This window comes from Netta rufina, assembly GCF_964035555.1.
Source record: "Netta rufina genome assembly, chromosome: 1".
NCBI classification, from domain to species: Eukaryota; Metazoa; Chordata; class Aves; order Anseriformes; family Anatidae; genus Netta; species Netta rufina.
In genome coordinates, this window is record NC_140123.1 from 126,476,756 (window position 1) to 126,495,934 (window position 19,179).

General features: G+C 45.8%; 1 protein-coding gene across 1 annotated transcript; it reads right to left on the reverse strand.

Moving 5' to 3' along the window:
• Positions 1–2,993: 2,993 nt before the first annotated feature.
• Positions 2,994–18,007, reverse strand: ITFG2 (integrin alpha FG-GAP repeat containing 2). Its single transcript, XM_084291282.1, has 12 exons — positions 17,827–18,007; positions 17,240–17,335; positions 16,771–16,812; positions 15,894–16,065; positions 14,524–14,663; positions 14,018–14,166; positions 12,683–12,777; positions 10,119–10,172; positions 7,883–7,974; positions 7,258–7,375; positions 6,494–6,667; positions 2,994–6,346 (listed from the first exon to the last, which is right to left on the reverse strand). Exons 1-12 carry the CDS (start codon positions 17,920–17,922, stop codon positions 6,201–6,203), a joined length of 1,374 nt encoding a protein of 457 aa, XP_084147408.1. The 5' UTR covers positions 17,923–18,007; the 3' UTR covers positions 2,994–6,200.
• Positions 18,008–19,179: the final 1,172 nt, after the last annotated feature.

Below are 19,179 nucleotides of genomic sequence, written 5' to 3' on the forward strand. Positions count from 1 at the left end.
CTACACATGGTAACCAGGCTGCTCCTCTCTGCAATTCAGCTCCGAGAGCTATATTCCTATCACCTCTGCTGTATCACCAGTCTGCAAGCCTACCACTCATGTTAAATGTTAAGATGAATTATAATACCCAGTCTTCTGCTCTGTTAGCAACTTTCTTTCAACATCAGATCTAGTGATTGGACATAAATACATCATCAACCTCAAGTCCTGGCATTTCACAGCCCATCAACTTTGCTACTATTGCAGGAAATGAGAACTAGACTACTATGCAGAATCAGCTCAGATCAGACAACTCTGAACTCATCTGGGATGAACAGTGGTTATGAGTCACTTCTTTTTTTCCATTTGCATCCTAGAGCATAACTGTATGATAAATTCAAAGTCTATTCTTTATTAGCTATAGGAAAGATGTACCACATCGGGGCTTGTTCCATCTCACAACTATCTATTGACTATCCAAACTTCACCATGTCCCCTCATCTGCCCATAGAATGTCATGATATCCTCATTTTGCCTATCCTGCTGGTTAAACACCACTGGCTCTCTTCCTCTCAAACACTTATAGAATCACAGAATCATTAAGATTGGAAAAGATCTTCAAGATCATCTGGTTCAACCATCCCCCTACCACCAATGTCACCCACTAAACCATGTCCCTAAGCACCATGTCCAACATTTCCTTAAACTCCCCCAGGGATGGTGACTCCACCACCTCCCTGGGCAACCCATCCCAGTGCCTGACTGCTCTTTCTGAAAAGAAATGTCTCCTAATTTCCAAACTAAACCTCCCCTGGTGCAATTTGAGGCCATTCCCTCTTGTCCTATCACTGTGAGAAGAGGCTGACCTCTTGTCCTATCACCTGTGAGAAGAGGCTGACCCCCAGCTCCCCACACCTTCCTTTCAGGTAGCTGTAGAGAGCGATAAGGTCTCCCCTGAGCCTCGTCTTCTCCAGACTAAACACCCCCAGTTCCCTCAGCCGCTCCTCACAGGACTTGTGTTCCAGGCCCTGCACCAGTTTCGTAGCCCTTCTCTGGGCACACTCCAGGGCCTCGATGTCCTTCTTGTACTGAGGGGCCCAAAACTGCACACAGTACTCAAAGTGCGGCCTCACCAGAGCTGAATACATGCATTTCTGTGTCTGTTTTTTGTTGTTGTTGTTTGTTTGTTTGTTTTTCCCCTGAACCAGCTGTTGGATTCTGTAGTTTAACATAACACTATAAACAGTGGAGTTACAGCCTGGCAGATACAACTTGTGACGTGTTTACCAGTATCAGTTGGCATGACTGGCAAATACTTCTCCTACAAACATTAGGCTAATGACTTCTGTCATTAGTCACCATATCTTGCAGCTTCAGATCATACTTCTTTGATATTCTTCTACTTGTGCATCTGATTATTTCTCGCTGTGAACTGCTTTGCATGAATCTGCTGAATGACACCAACAGTTTACAGTATTCTCTCACTTATGTCAGGACCAAGTATATTTGATGATCCCTTCTTAAAAAGGGCATCCACATACACATACATGGTTATTTTTTAAGAATCTTTTGATGTCAGGGAGCACATTAAGTCTTTTTTTTTTAATTGGGTTGGAAAGGCTTAAGACTGTTTCAATTGTAGTTTCATTTGGAAAATACAAACTTCCCTATTCCCAACTCTAGTCATCTCTATTCCTTTGGGGGGCAAAGGGAATGAAGGAAGTCTTTCACAAGAGAACAAAACACACTAAAGTAGAAATTTAGTATGAACTGCCACCTTAGAGCAGGACTTAGGCATATCTTGTGTGGCCAACACTGGCTTCTTCATGACAAGTCCTACCCCTTCAACGTAGACAATGGCATTTTAGGGAGAATCCCTTTGAATTGCCTTGGTGGTCAGCTCCTGCTAAGGCTACTTTTCTGTAGAGTGTATATAACACTTGCAAAACTGTCTGCAGGGAACTATCAAAACAAGTCTGTGGAACAGAGCAGCAGGTATCACATTTCGGGCATGAGATCCATGTGGCTGACCCTGTGATAGGGAAATGGGCTGTATGACTGTATGAGGCCCTTCCAAGCCTTATGTGCAAGAGGTAACACAATCCACAAAACGTGCACCATCCTGAAGCCATAATCACATCAGTTGTCTTGCCAGGAGCTTGGAGGCACTTGGTTTTGAAAGGAATGGAAGCCCTCTAGTCATCCATATTCCCAGAGGCTCACTCACTAGCAAGTGAATTATGGAACTGAATAGCACTGAGATGCTACATACATTTCTAAGCAAATACCAGGATACACCTGAAGAGTAATCGAAATAACTGCATTCAGCAAAGAGATCACAAAAATGGGAACAGGGATGGCCAGCAGCATTATTATCTCTCAGGTAAACCAAACAAACCCCTCCCTTTATTTTCTTGATAGTAAATTGAACCTCACAACCAAAGCTGTGAATAGTTTGTCTACAAACATCCCCATTGTCTGAGACTGTTGGACTCCTCACTTGCTGCGTGCTGTAACTAGGACACACAAACATAGCTTGCAAATCATGCCCTGTTACCTGGTACCAGTTACCTGGCACCAGTTGCTGCTGAGCAGGATGCAGCAAACAACATTTGCTGCTGCATGGAAAGGAACAACTAATTCCAATGCTGTGAATTGCAGTGGCTGGCAAGGATGAACAGGCAATGAGTTACAATGAAAATATAACTGCACCACTCCAGAGACAGAGCATATGTGGCTCCTTCTCTGAGCAGCTGTACACTTCACAGAAAGTTGACAGCACTGGAAATAGTCTGAAGCATTGACTGTAGCTGCCAGTCTATTGATTGTCACTTTGAGGGTTCAGGGCATGAAAAAGAACAGAGAAGTCATCTTTTGCCCAAGGAACAGTACAGAAGTTCCAATTAACTCTTTTGTAGAGGTTTCATTTTATTTTGTGCACAAAGGGAACAGGAACAAAACATCTGCAACTCATGTACTGTACACAAAAAAAAAACTGTCAGAGAAAACCCCCAAACACTACTGTCTTCCTTCTCAGATGCTTTCACGATTGGATGGTATATAATGCCCATACCTTCTGATCTCTGTTCTTCCACAGTGAAGCATGCCTGGGCTTGCACAGCACACAGCAGTGTTAACCAGCAGAAGAGGGCTAGGCTGTACGGGTTTGCCCTGTCCAACATTACATGTTTTGTCCCATTTTCTTTTAAAGATGGTTCCTAGGAAAATACTGTTTTTCTCCACTAACACTTTCCTGTTTCAACTAAAATAAATCAAGTTTGACTTACTTTCTTCCTTGGAAATCATTTGACCTGTAATGCAGTTTGTTTGACATAAATCAGTTTCAGTCATACAACTATTTGTGTCCCCTTTGCGCTTGTGTTGCTAATAAAGGTTTCCATTTGGCATGGACTGTGAGCATTGAGTTGTTCTCTGTTAATGAGTGTAGGCAATCCTGTTTTGCTGTTAGGCCTTGGGAAGGAACTCCAATGCAGTAGCACTGCACTAGCCTGTAAAACCCAGCTAACAGATCTGCTGAACCCGGCCCAACTCTCAAGCAAATGAAGTGCTCCAGGCAATTGCTTGCAGGAACCTCTGGGATCCCAGCACTGGATCAAGCAGAGTAATTTGTGGAGAATGCCTGCGCTACCAAAGCCAAACAAGATGCTAAGTGGGGCTACAGCAGGCACAAGTTGTGGTAGAACTTCAATTATATTCATCAAAGCACACACAGCAAAAAGAATCCAACACCTCTGCAGCAGTACACATACCAGGTTGTCTATGCCATGACCAAGAACTCAGGCACTGATACTATTTGTACTCATACTGGTTCTGTCCCCAGTGTGGAAGACAGCAGTCACAGTACAAAGGGTGTGGGGGTAAAGGACAACAAAACACACAGCCCAAAGTAGATGAAGATCCGCATTCTGTTTTCAGGACAGAACAGCACGTGTCAAGATACATGCTCTTTGCTCAGCCCAGGGATAGCTATAATGTCATTTTGTTATTTATTTCTGGAAATCTGCTCTGCAGAGCCCTGCTCCACTGTGGTCCCTCTCAGTGTCAGGTCCTAATTCTGAAGTGCAAGATTAAAATCACGTAGCAACAGGGCTAGAAAAGTACCTCAGAATAGAGTGAAACCAACCTATTCACCCCACCTGTACGGTTCTCTGCTTCTCCCCAACTCAGCTGGGCCCCCAGAAGAGGAAAGAAGGGTAGTAGCTGCTACTACTTCACCTGAAATTCTGAATGAGAAAAGTGAAAATACTCATTTGTTCTGGTGATCAGAACAGCAGCTCTAGGTCTGGGGAACCACAAACCTCAAAGTGGCAGGAAAACAATTTACTGTGATCTAGTTAATAGCCAGTACAGGATTCATCTTCATTAGGAAAGCAAAATGATAAATGAGAGCCCACAGTGTCACACAAACTAACCACCAGCAGCTATGTTCTGTAAGGTGATTGCCCAGTGGGACAGGAGGCTGTATATCCCAGCATCATGAGAACTGCTGGAATTTCCTGAGGTTACTTCACAAGCCCAGAGATGACAAGCCTCAAGACCACTCCTTGCTTTATCCCATCAGTAGATGGTCCTTACACTCTCCATGAATGACAAATTCAAGCCTTACTGCTCCCAACTTCCAGTAATCTGACCAACACTGTCACCAAAGCACTATCATGATTGGAGAGTTCTTGCCTTGAGGGTCTAGTCAAACACAAGCACTTAGTATTACAAGGGAACATGCAAATATGTTTCTCAGAGGTCATGAAAATGGAGAGAAACTTCCACTGTAGTTACAGAAGCTGCCCTCTGTAAAGCTTTTATACACCTGTGAATGGGAATTGCAAGGAAAAACTACAAGCCCTTCTCCCACATAGGGCCTACTCCAGCAATGGACCTTTTGACCCAAATAGCAGGACACTTCTTTCCTCCATACAAAGTTCATTCTTCCTGTTAGGGCTGCTCTTGGATGTTTTGCAGAGCATCGCACACCAGCCTTTCACAAAACAGCCTGCAAGACCTTTAAATGTCATTTACTAACAGAAGACCGCTGAATTAGTTTTATTTGCTCTCATATCCACCCTCTTAGGATGCCATAAGGGTGAAAGACTGCTCCATCCATTATACACAACCAATAAAACATTACAAAAATGTGAAAGGGTAATAGATGCAACACAACAGGTTGTTCCCATCCTAATAAGCTGAAATAGGCAAGAGGCAAGCTGAGGGGAAAAGCAGAACACCAGCAACATGTGGAAAGACACCCCTGTGCCTCTGAATATGAGCAGCCTGGGTGAGCAATAGCCTTTTCTAGATTCTACATGTACATGCAAGCAAGTAGAACACACCTCACTCCAGGCCACTTCCTTCATTTGTGCAGGACTCAAAAAATAGCACTGCACTCTCCAAAGACAGAAGAAAGTTTCACATTCCCACTGCTATGGAACAGACAAGCCATCACAGCACCACAGATTCTTCTTATTACCCAGTTCACAGGTGTTTTACTAAGTCACAGACATCTCTGTAGTCATTCTGCCCAAGAGAATGGAGGCAAGCAAGGCTTCTTGAGTACAGCTGTGGTTTGCTGGAGCTGTTCTCTCTTGACACTTTACATGTGCAATTTGTGGTTCTTCTCACTCATGTCCCTAGCTCCTCAGAACAGGAGGTGGTTTGTGAGCAACTTTTTAATAGGACAGCAGCAGAGCAAAAGCAAACAATGCTTGGGCCTACCTTAAAGACAAACCTAATGGTGGAGAAGGGAAAAGCCCCAGCCTGCTCACTCCCTAATTCAGTTCCTCAGTTTGCAGCTCTTTTTATGAACTAAGAAGTAATCACTAAAGCAGTTGTAAGAATAAGCCATAACCAAGATGGAGCTTGGCCATTTTCTCCTATAAATGTCCTTAGTACTCCTCCACAGTCACCCATAATGGACTTTCATTAGTAGAGAACATGGAATCTTACTACAGAAGGCCAATGAGCAACACACTAGATTCCTGCTGTCCTGGTAGCTTTCTCAGCTAAAGTCAAATCAACTTGCCACCTTCACTGAAGCCTACAGCCAAGCGCTTCCCTCCATTCAACCTGGCCTGTACACCCTTTGCTGAGCAGAGGCCTTGACAGAGGGAAAAAGAACAGTCTAATCTTCCTGAGGTGTGAATATTCGATTCCAGTCAGAGAAGAGTTTGTGTTGGGATGGAAGATGTTAATCTTTATGTGACTTGTTATAAGGAATCCAGGAGGGCAGTGTGGTAGGCAGAGTCTGTTCCAGCAGGGTCCTGACACTGTGCGGAGACATTACGCTGATAGTGCTCAGGAAAATACAGTGTTTTGTGAATCAGATCTTTCACTGCAGAAACGTCATCTTTATCTACAGAAAAGAGAGAAAATTAATTGTCAGGGATTCTCAAGAGTTAGTAGCCCCCCTCCTCAAGAAGTACCTAGAACCCTAGTTCTCAGCATCTGAGAACTTTCATCTTTTTTTTTCCTGTACACCCCTCACCCTTTCTGCACTCACCCACACCTAGCTCCTTCAGAAGACTGGCAAACTCTGGGTCATCCTCCAGGATTTTTAACAGGTTGGTGGACTCCATTCTCTCCAGCTGCACATCCCAGTAGATGTAGATCTTCTGATTGAAGCTGACATAAACCAGGCAGGGGCTGTTGCATCCTCCTTTGCATGCATAGAGGCCTATGAAAAGCAGAAGTATGGAGAATGTGGCTACTGCCCACAATACAGAGAAAGCAAATATGCAACTTCTCACGATGAGAGAACAAAGATGTTAGCATAAAGCAGTGAGCACCCTGGGGGGAGAAGCAGAGGCATGGACTTGGCTATGTTAAGTTGCTTTGAGACAATCCGAGTAGGTGTCTCTAAACTATGTTATTAATGCATAGAACCTGGGGATTTGTGAGCTGCTTCTTGCAAGTCTGAGAGAAAGGAATTAGCAAAGTCAAGATTCAGGCTGGTTCCATGGGGTTCCTTATCTTCACCTGAGAACAGCTTAGAAGACCACAAATTAAAAAGCAGTGGGGAAGAGAACACTGTAGCACTCAAGTAGGACAAGAAAAAAACAACAACGCTAAACCAATCAGAGGCATACCCCTGCTCACCCCTGATTATCCTAGATCCCATCAGATGGAAGACTGTCAGGGCCTCATGCAGTATACACACCCCAGGGAAATTCCTCTGCCGACAAAGGATCCCAGGTTCCCCAGAGGACGTCAGTAGCTTTGATGGAGAAATGCTGTGAGGGCTGTCTTTGCCACCAGGATCCTCACCTGCACAGAAGGCACTGACATTTTCATCTGCTTGAAATCTGGCAACAGTTCGATTGTGGTCAATGATGTACGTCTGACCATCCCATGCACAGGCAATCACCTCCTCGTGCCCATTGCCCTGCAGGAACCATAAAATCTCTTATTAGCACAAACATCAACAATTCACAGAGACAGCCTGGAATCTTTCCTGCTTGTTCAGAGACAGAACACTACTAACTGAACAAGTTACATCATTTTTCATTTTCTTGGAGACCATCTCCTCTCTATCATAAAGATTATGCATCCTAAGAGCCTGCAGACAAATTGGGGCATTGGCGGTTTGCAAAACCATTCACCTTTGAAATGAGACAAAAGAGCGCTAGGGGATGTAAAAGTTCATAGCAAGGTGCTGGGTTCACTAGGTCATACAGGCAGCCACAGCTCAACCTCTTGCAGGGAGACAGACTGACATGAGTGCAGAATGCACTGGCACAGTCAGAACCACTCTGTGTCACCCTGAGATAATCCCAGCAGTTCTTCAGCTGAGTCATGCTCCCTCTGCCCTTTCTAAATTCACACACACAAAACCATGTTGAGTTTTTGTCTTCACTCCTTCCCTCCCAGACCTATTCACAGAGGTACTCACAGTAACATCCAGCTTTTCCAGAGCAAACAGCTGGTGATCAACCTGCACAGACCAAAGCAGCTTGTCTGCCCCTTCCATGAGTTTCAGTGTCCCTGAATGGGGAAGGAAGAAAAAAAAAAAAAAAAAGATTGCCTTGAAAATATTAAAAGGTAGCACAATTTCTGCTAAAATTAGGTCCTCCACACTCTTCCAACACTTGAGGTCTGTGTATGGAGGGGAGGGCATGGTACCGACTGTGGCTGATAACAGACAGTCTCATTTCTGGGAAGGATGGCAGTCTATTATCTTGTCTGCAGTAACAGAAAACAGAAAGGAAAAATGGAAGCAGCAGCCCTGATAACTGGATGCTTTCTAAAACAATAAAATTGTCCAAAACAACCTCTCCCTGAGTACAATATGCCAACAAGTCTCACATGAGACTACGTGAACTAGAAGCTTCTCAGCATGTCCCACAATTTCAAGAGAGCAGGTAACAGCTGAAAGGTCACTGAGTAATAGTATACACACATCCTCTTAGACGCTAAAACCATGCTGGACACTTAGATCATACAATTTTCCTACTACCCAGAGATTCTGTGATAGTGCCAGAAAGTGTGTTGGAGGGTGGGGGGAAGTGTGTATCTGTGAGACAAAGTCTCATATAAGATAAACACCAATCTATCCTCACAGTGCCCTCCAGTCTCATTAAGGCTCGTGAAAGAACCACAGCCACAAAATAATCAGAAAGTTCCTAGCAGGACAACATATGGCAGGTGGACATCTAGCCTGAGCAGGCCAGCCTGTCTGTCTGGGAAGAGACAAGCACAGCACCTTGACTCCACACAGTTGGACAGAATCCCTCTGTTCAGCTCATTAGATTAAGTCTGTCCTATCACTGGGGAAGGATCTGGAACACAAATCTTAGGAGGAGTGGCTGAGGGAACTGAGATTGTTTAGTCAGGAGAAGAGGAGGCTCAGAAGAGACCTTTGACAGTTGGACCAGATGATCTCAGAGGTCTTTTCCAACCTTAATGATTCTACGATTATTGTTCTCTACAATTACCTGAAAGGAAGTTGTGGGGAGCTGGGGGTCTCTGGACTGCTGGAGCGGCCTCTTCTTGCAGATAACTAGAGATAGGACAAGAAGGAATGGCCTCAAGCTGCACCAGGGGAAGTTTAGGTTGGAAATTAAAAGACATTTATTCTCAGAAAGAGCAGTCAGGCATTGGGATGGGTTGCCCAGGGAAGTGGTGGAGTCACTGTCCCTGAGGGTGTTTCAGGAAAGGTTGGGCCTGCTGCTTAGGGACATGGTTTAGTGGGTGATATTGGTGGTAGGGGATGATTGGAGCAGATGATCTTGGAGGTCTTTTCCAACCTTAATGATTCTGTAATCCTCAGTCAGTGACACAGCATGAGAACTTGGCTCAGGTTTGTAGTCAGCCTACATGAGGCCAGCTCTTCTTTACCAACACTTGAGTTCCAGCATCCATTTCCTTTACTGCTTTTGGAAATAACCCAAGTCTCTTCAAGTACAAGGACACATCTCTGCTGTGGTTTATAGGCTCTTGTTTACATGAATGGCACTGCTGAACTGGCATCACAAACAAATGTTTAAAGTAAGCAGGCAGCTTGAGAGTAAGCAGATATACATGTAAGTTCTAGTCTCACCCTCCACCTCAAGCATGCCTCCACCTCAAAGCATGCCTTTGGGCCAATGACCTAACCTTTTCATTCTCCAGCCTGCTCACAGCAGCAAGGCTTTAATAGTTCTATCCCCATAGGCCATGGGGCCAAATGAGTAATTAATGTTTGTAAAATGCTTTGGAATCAACAGAGGAAAGCACTGCAATAGGGAAAGAAAAAGGCAGATACTAACAGATTGAAAAAAACAAGAAGTTTCCCAGAAAGCACAAGCCTGTGCAACATGGGACCCAATTCAATAAGGGACAGAAAGACATGCTCAACTTGAAGATGTTTCATCACATCCTCAGATACAGGCATGTGATCACACACCTGGTTTAAGTGGGGGGCTTGCTTACAGTGACACTCTTACATTCCTGTCTTTGCTTTCATGCCTAAAGCATGTCAGCTAAAGGAGCTGTGGTAGAGTCTCTTGCCTGCCTCAGGAAGCACTTCTGAAGCTCTGTTCCCTCTCCTTTCAAAACCAAAAGGGCTGAGCACCTGTCTCCTACCTGGAGTTAGTGACAGGCCTTGGCTACCCCACAGGCCCACTTTCCAGGACAGTGGTAGGACTTACCATCCAGAGTACAGAGGGCAAAAAGACCCGAGCCACTATTCTCACTGGAGCAGCCTGCAAATACAAAAGAGAATTAAAGGAGTTGATACCATTTTAAGAGCATTGTCCCCTCCCTCTCTTGAAAAAAGATCCAAAACAATGAGCTGACTCATACTGCCTCCTTTTTTACCCAGCCTGGACATTTTGCATAACAGATATCTGCAGTCTTGCAACCCATCCTGCCTCATGATAGCTTGTATTTGTGGGGCACTACTGTCTCAAAACCCAAGAATCTAAACTCTTTGGTTTGCACTGACATAGGCATATCTGGCTCTGCTGACTGCTTCTGCAAGTCTATCAATGCCATGCATGTACTTCCAGGCCCTTGGCAGTTCTGATTGTACTGAACGGCATCACATCCTCTCCAGGCTCCAAAAACACACAATCAGAGGCAGGACAATCACTAAAGTACAACATGGAGAACAGCCTATGTCAATTGAGTGTTACACCTGTATCCTTACTGTTTTCTTCAGGGGCAGGAATGTGGATTTTGGCTGTTCCAGGAAGAAATGCAGAGGAAAAAAAAAAAAAAAAAAAAGAGAGAGAGATTCTGCTAGGAGGACTACAGATCAGTCACATTAGCACAAAAGCACCTCCTTTGCAACTCCCGAATGAGACTGTGGAGATGATGCTACAAACATTATTGTTTTCACTAGAACAAAATTGCGCAGAAACTGAGGTCCATTCTCACCAAACACTGGTTAGATGCTACAGAGCCCTTGCTTCATGAGCAGGTTAGACATCTGCTTCCATGCTCACACATCCAGCCCTGGCTTTACTGGGTTATGCCCCTACAGCTGTGAACTTCCTGCAAACAGTATCCTCTCCAAGACCTGTAACACACGCAGCTGGGTGCAGGACAGCACCAACAGATGTGACTAACTGAACCTGAAGGAAAGACTCCCCTGACCACCACTTCAATATACTCTTTACCCGTCCACCAGTAAGAAAAGACACGGAAGGTCAGGTTTTGAAATACAACACCCGGTCGGGGAAGATGAGCTGTATTCAACTACAGCTGCATTTTATCCTTGGAGTGACAATGTGGAAGGAAACACTGTCTCCCTAAGATCTAAGATCTTCCTACACAGGAAATCTGTCAGTCAGGGGCAAGCCATCAGAGCTGAAAGCAGCTTAGTGCTTTCCACAGGCAGTTTCCTCAGAATGTCACTATTGCAAACTTACCTCTGCCCATGCACAGCTTCAGGCTACACCCTACACACTCCCAGAACACAGACTACCCTATTTCTGCAGATGAACTTAAGGTGAACAGTTGGATTGTTGGGTGCTCTATTACCTCTAACTAACATCTATCCAGACAAGCTCTGTTCCAAAAGATCTGCCGTGCCTCCTTTACGAACTGGTCAACATTGCACTCTTTAGTTGCTTCACTACTACTGGGCCCAGCACTAAGGGGCTTTTCATAATATTTTCCTCATCCCTAATTCTGCATGCCTTCATTTTTTACAGGCTTCTCTCATTACATGCAAGGTTTTGTATGTGTGAAATAATTGATTTCATGCTCTGTGACTACGGTGCTTGTAACAGTATCTGAGATGCTGAAAAAATGACAAGCTTAGGAACTGGGTAAGAAAGGTACTCTGGGGAGGGGGTGAAAGGCGGGTTTTCAGTGGGTTGTCCTTCTTCCCCAGCTCTAATCACATTGGACAGCCTAAAATCCTCCCCAGACAGCACTGTAGGGGATAATACTTGGACAGAACAAATGCAGCTGAATTCTAGCCAGCTGCAGACAAGGACGGAAAGTGATCTGTGCTTGGAATCTTCTTCTTCCTTGCATTATGCTCCAAGCACGGGGTGATACCTGCATTCTCCATAGGTATCAAAACAGGGTTCAGTATGTGGGCCAGGCACAGGCCACGCCACAGAGCAGTTGCACAGGGGAAGTGTTGGCAGAGTGTAAGACATGTCTGGATGTAACAGCAGTGTGTTAGGGCTGAGAGAAGACAGCAGCTGTGGAGACTTTAGGCATGATAGCTGAACAGAATACATTGAAAGGAGACAGAGGACAGTGATATAAATGAAATATGGAAGCAGCTCTGCAGGGGTTAGGACTGCATAGATAAAGGAAGAGCAGGATCTAGCTGCTGGAGGACAGGTAATTAGGAATCAAGTGCTGTAAAGCACAAAAGCAAGAATTAAAATTAGGCTGTGGAAAGAAAGAAATGCATCTAGGGAGTAAGAAGGGTGTAAGCTGCAGACATGCAAAAGCAAGGATCAAGGACAACTGCAGGGCATAGAAGCCATTCAAGATGAATAAATGAAAGCCAGTGGAAGCTGCAGAGAAACTATTGTGCTGGATGAAGAGTAAGCTAGGGAAGGACAAAGGCTATAAAAAGCTCAAAAGCAACCATTTGGCTGTCCTTTGGAGGCTGGCCTCCTGTTCTTGCAGCTACCTCTCAAAGTTATTACTTTTCAGCCACAGGCTGATTTCATGATGGACTGACGTATTGAAAAAATATCACAGACAACTGTTGGGCTAAGATCCCAAGCTTCAAGCCTCTCACCTCGGCCAATGCTACCAATCAGATGAGTAGAAACATTCTTGTTGTGAATTCGGCCAGATGTTTGGTGGAGAATGACATCTCGAACAGGGGCTTCCCTAGGGAGAAAAGCAGCAGGCATCAGGAAAGGTTAGGGAACTGTGCGGGGGAGACTGTACCAGAACAATCTCATGAGCAGTGTACTCCAGAGCTCTCCAAGTCCAGAGATGGATTGAGTCTGTGCATAGGCTAACAGTTCAATGAAATACTCAGAAATAATCTGCTATCCCAACAGGAAAAAATGACAGAGATTGCTCAAAGTGGCAGCCATTTTGGTCATTAGCAGAGCGATTATTTGCTGGGAAAAATCAATGAAAAGAATGCATGCCACCTCAGGAATGAAAGACAGTTGCTAATGCTTGAAAAATAAAACATAATGATTTGATGCATCAGCAAACTGAAAAGAACTCAAAAAAGCCAATAAAACACCTATTCCAACCAAGGCAAAAAAAATGTGTTTTTTGTTTGTTTGTTTTTATATCATTACTGTCACACAAGCCTGGCTGCTATTCATTCAGGAAAACTGTCTGTGGTTGAACAAGTAGGTCACAAGTCATGTATGGGCCTGGGTCCTGGCTAGGAGGGTACTCATGTTCCACTAAGGTCTCTGCGACATCAAGGAGACTAGCTCCTGTTCAGTTGATTTTCTGGTTCTGCCTTAAAGTTTCAGAAAACAGCACAGGAGCACCTGAATTCCCCACACTGATCCCTCTAGGGCTAAGGAAAATAACCTCACTGCTCATCCTGCCTTTTATGATTGTGATTTACAGCTCTGGCTGCCAGGGTCTCATTAGAAAATCCTACAATCCTACCTTACTTGGAAAAAAAAAAAAAAAAAAAAAAAAAAAAAAAACAGTGAACAAATCCTAATTGTAATTCTAGGGATTCAGATTAACTGGCCTTGTCTCAGCCTTTCATTAACCACCCTTCCCACCATTAGACAAGTCCCCAAACTGCCTACTCCTCTTTCTCTGGAAATAAAGGTCACTGTCTTTCCTGTTTTAGTCCTCCAGTACAGCCCCCCTCAGTAAACTGCTTTTGCTATCTCTCTTTGTCCAACCCAAGGAGAAAAGAGTGAGACTCAAGGAAAACAGCAGTATTCAACTCTGTGATAAAGAAGTGAATTCATGGGTGCAGGTGGGCTTAGTCATAAACTCCCAGCAGCACACAGCAAGTCAGCAGGCTTCACCAAGACAGGTAACACCATCCCCTCTCCGAAGGCTGGTGTGGTGGTGCCCCCTTGTGACAGCCACATACAGCGGAATCTCTGCATCCACCACGTGCAGTTAGGCTGTTCACCTGCTCGAGGCAGAGCTCTCCCGTCCCTCGGCTGCAGGCTGCTGCTCCGAATTCCAGGTGCAGAGCAGAATGGCATAACCGCAGCCCGGCTGGGACACCATCATCTCCGGTGAGCCATCAGGGCCTGGGTTCACAGAAAGGCTATCGACCTGTGGCGGCACAGGATAAACACGGACAAAGACTGAGAACCTTACACAACCCCAGAGCTCTCCACTGTGTTTGTGTGGATGTAGCAGATTTTCTGACAGAAGCTGAACAAATACAGATAGAGGCAAAATATCCAAGTTAAAGTAAAAGGTATCTTCCCTACAAAAAGCCACTTAAGAACAGCCTAGACGAAAATGCTCTCTGGTTAGGTGAGAGTAGCTGCCCATTTCCCAGACCACCCCATGAGCTTCCCTGCAAGCACAGGACAACCACGGGGCAAATCTCCTTTCAGGCCATCAAGACGACAATCTCCGTGTTGATAGGACTGAAATTTTGTGCCTCTTCCCCAGTTTCCTTACCTGACCTTCTAGCAGCCATTTCTTCAGCAGGATCAGCTGCCCAGAGACATGGTCTGAATTCTCCGACAGGTCCTCCCAGCGGAAAGCACGCACCACCCTGTCAGTGTAACCTACCACCAGCTCACACTTCCCATCTCCATCTGCAGGGGAGACAACAAGATAGATAGACTCTCTCAGGCCTTCATAACCACAAGACTCCTAATATTCAGAAACCACTGTGCTGGTTTCCATCAAGTAGCATCCCTGAGGATCCCAATCCCGTTAGGAGAACTTGCACTACAGGAAAATTTAGAATCATAGAATCATAGAATATCCTGAGTTGGAAGGGACCCTTAAGGATCATCAAGTCCAACTCTTGACACCGCACAGGTCTACCCAAAAGTTCAGACCATGTGCCTAAGTTCACAGTCCAATCTCTTCTTAAATTCAGACAGGCTCGGTGCAGTGACCACTTCCCTGGGGAGCCTGTTCCAGTGTGCAACCACCCTCTCTGTGAAGAACCCCCTCCTGACGTCCAGCCTAAATTTCCCCTGCCTCAGCTTAACCCCGTTCCCGCGGGTCCTGTCACTAGTGTTAATGGAGAAAAGGTCTCCTGCCTCTTGACAACCCCTTACGAGGAAGTTGTAGACTGTGATGAGGTCCCCCCTCAGCCTCCTCTTCTCCAGGCTGAACAGGCCCAGTGACCTCAGCCGTTCCTCGTACGTCTTCCCCTCCAGGCCTTTCACCATCTTCGTAGCCCTCCTCTGGACACTTTCCAACAGTTTCATGTCCTTTTTATACTGTGGTGCCCAGAACTGCACACAGTACTCGAGGTGAGGCCGCACCAGCGCAGAGTAGAGCGGGACAATCACCTCCCTTGACCTACTAGCGATGCCGTGCTTGATGCACCCCAGGACACGATTGGCCCTTCTGGCTGCCAGGGCACATTGCTGGCTCATATTCAACTTGCTGTCTACCACGACCCCCAGATCCCTCTCTTCCAGGCTGCTCTCCAGCGTCTCATCGCCCAGTCTGTACATGCAGCCAGGGTTTCCCCGTCCCAGGTGCAGGACCCGGCACTTGCTCTTATTGAACTTCATGCGGTTGGTGATCGCCCAGCTCTCCAACCTGTCCAGATCCCTCTGTAAGGCCTTTACGCCCTCATTTGAGTCCACAACTCCTCCAAGTTTGGTGAAGTTCTCACTCCTTTTTTCTGAAGTTCTCACTCCTCTCCTCAAGGACTTGTCTGTGTTTGTTAAAACATCTGTTTCAGCAAAGTAGTCATTTTCCTTCTGTGAGTCCTGCACACTTTCTCTCTCCCCTGTCCCAACTCACACCCACAAATTCCTTCACCCTGCACCCTGCACTCCCACCCCAGCTGCCCTACTCACCAATGTCACTGATCAGCATGACCTTGGTGTTGGCAGGAATATGCTGCTTGAACACTGGCTTCTGCTCTTCTGCCAACTCATGGTGGCCAGAAGCATCTGGGTGTTTTGAAGGTGGAGAAGTTAAGTCAAAAAGATGAAACCAGCCTTCTGCACTCACTGCCACTACAAGATTCTAAGAGAGAAAAAAAAAAAGTCAATTGATTTTATTTCTCTTTTAGAAACTATAGAAGCTGTCACTCAGCTGGGCAAGGGAAGATATGAGGGTGAATCCATCAAGATCAATGACTGCTACAGGGGAACAGAAGAAGATTTTTGGCCAGCATACAAACCACTCAGGTTCTGTAGGGTCCAAACTTCTTGCTCATTCTTATCAGAAGATTAGGATATCAAGACGATGTGTGTATGCAATCCCCAGTGTACGGCTTCCTCAATCCTCACTTTAGCTATGCTCCACTCTAGAGCGTGCACAGCTACAGCATTTTAGGCAGGGTGCCTAAACTAGGAGCTTTGGTCATGGGTTTAACTATCAAAAAAACAGCAAACCAACAAAAGGAGTTATATAAACCCAGAGAAATTTACTTGGAAGTCTGGACTATTCTGTGGCTCAGTCTTGTTTAGGTGACCTTAAACACACACAGACAAGTAGCAGAAGGGCCATGACCACAGCGCGGATCAGCGCAGAGCAGGATAAAAGCCACTGAGGAAAGGGAGCAACCCTCAAACCTCTGAAATCTTGTGGCACTCGCATAGGGAGACGTGCTAATCAGTAATATTTTCTGAAGATAGGATGTATTTCTTTGCTCACTAAGACCTGCATATGGATCACACTGCCCACATGCCCCACAGACACAGCTGGGGACAGTTTGGCTGCTCTCACCTTTCCTTTATTGCATACATCTCCCACACCAACGCACGTGAGCTGCAAGAGAAAAGAAGACCTTAAGAGTCCATCCATGAGAGAAGGCAATGCAAGGCAGCACTTTCAGATAAACCCCTGCCCCACCCCCTCCTCTCCTCACGAACAGTCTCTTTAACAGCTTCTTCAAAGACAAGATAGCATAGCCAAAGACAGAAACACATCTACCACACAACAACCCAGAGCTCTGGAGCAAAACCCACAGTGCACAGGAACAGGGTCAATGTAGAAGCCCAGTTCCTGTGTTCATTCAGTGCTCGTCATCTCTAACCACAGGGCTAGCTGTAAGCAAACGCAGGGTCTTTCATTACCACATGAAAGGCATCAGATCCAGTTCTTGCTGCTACTCCTCTCTGGTCTTCAAGTTCCCAGGCAGTCAAGGACCCACACCAAACAGCCCAACCATTTAAAGTTTTGCCAAAAAACGAACCATTCCTTGGCAGGATCGCATAGTCCATGGTTTGCTGTCATCGTTCTTGTACACATAGAGCTTCCCATTGGTGTCTCCTACCACCAGCTCATTCAGCTGTACAAGAGAAACGGGTTAGCAGGTAGGAATTCACAATTAGAGCAAGGCAGCACTCCCAGCACAGTGAGAATTACAGCGATCATACATTAAAATCACTCAGTGGGAAGAATCGGCAAAGCAAAACAAGAATTAGAGAGAGGCTTGAATCAATACAGAAGGTCTGGGGAAAAAAAATGAAAAATGAAAGCCCTGATTTTACTCTAGCAGGTAAAACAGCAGGAGAGTGGCTCCTTAGAGCAATGCCTGATTATTCACTTCTTCTCCAGGCATTGTTTCAGAATCCTGCCGCTGCCTGTTTAATGCCGTGCATTAAAAATAAACAACCACCACGACTCCAGCCTCCACCCTTTTAAACTGCGTGCATTTCCACGCTCCCTGCGCCCACCACCCCACACAACACCCATCCGCACACCCATCCCCGCGACACCCAGGCAGGGCGACCCCCAGACCCCTCTCCCCGGACCCCCCCGGTCCCCCCCGCCCCGCACCGTGTCGTTGTCGGCGTCCCCCAGGCAGATGGCGTGCGGGAAGAGGCTGCCGCCGAAGTCGAGCGCCACGCGGTGCACGTAGCTGACCGAGCGCATCCCGCCGGCCTCGGGGGGCTCCGGGGGGCTCCGGTGGGGGCTCCGGGGGGTTTCGGGGGGCTCCAGCAGCACCAGGCCGCGGCGGAGGGAAGGGGCGGTGTGAGGGAGGGAAGGGGCGGTGCTGGCAGGGGCAGGGCCCTGCTGGAGGAAGGCTGGCAAACCGAGAGAGACAAGAGGCGGGGGTTTGGCGGAGGCAGTGCTGTAATGGTTTATTTCGTGGTGTTTTTTGTTTTTTTTTTTTCTGTAAGAGCGTAAGGAATAGTTAGTGCTTGAAGCTTACATGCAGAACTTCGGTTATAAATGCTAGCATGCTGTTTTCTGCCAGCAGCCAGGCGCATTTTTTACAGATAGCATGGAGCCTCCTTTCCACTGCCCGAATACAGCATGCTCGCTGGCCTGGTAAATTTACATTCTTCAACACTTTAGAGTTTCATACGGAATAACAGTGAGGGCAGAACGGCACTTCCACACCTGCTCACATCCAATGCATCCATCACCGTCCATAAAAATTCCTGGATACTTCTACTTAACACAATAACCCTGCTTTCTGCTTTCAAAGACCCCTTGCTTTAAACTGTCACCCACGTGAGGTTGTTTATTTTGTTTGTTTTAAACTGTTATTCAAGAATTAGAAACTTATTAGGATTTTACCCTATTCTTGCTTTCCCAGCAACAACAGTTTCAGCCACAGCTCCCATTTCTCATAAAAATTGTAAGCAGATCAAGGCATCCCTGCTGGAGAAAAAGGGCTCTTGCTTGACATTCCTGCTCCCCGTTCTTGTAGTCTATTGTTCTGTATTCCTGTCTTAAGAGTAACTCTACAAAGCACTTCTTTAAGTTGCCTGATTCACAATACAAATTAAAGCGCTTTATTTTCACTATTAGCATTACCAGCTACAGCTGAAGCTTGGCAGCTTTTCTATTTCCTTGCAAGCGGTATACCTCATAGGAAAGAAATCTCTATGGCTCCTCTATCATCTAAGAGATGAGACAGGAACCTGACCCAGTTTTGTTACTGTTTTTCTCAGTAAGATTCTCCACGTGTTTCGCAGTCTCTCTCACACATTGAATTTGTTGAAATGATTCTACTGAGCTATTCAGACTTGTTTACTACCGTGCAGCCAGAAGGGCATGCCTTTTGCTACTTTTATAGACTGCATGTAAAGCTCCTGTAACAGGAGGTCACTGGCATGGATTTTTCCATCTTGATTCAGTCTAAAGAAACCCATGTATTAAATATTGTTTTTCCTTTTTCCT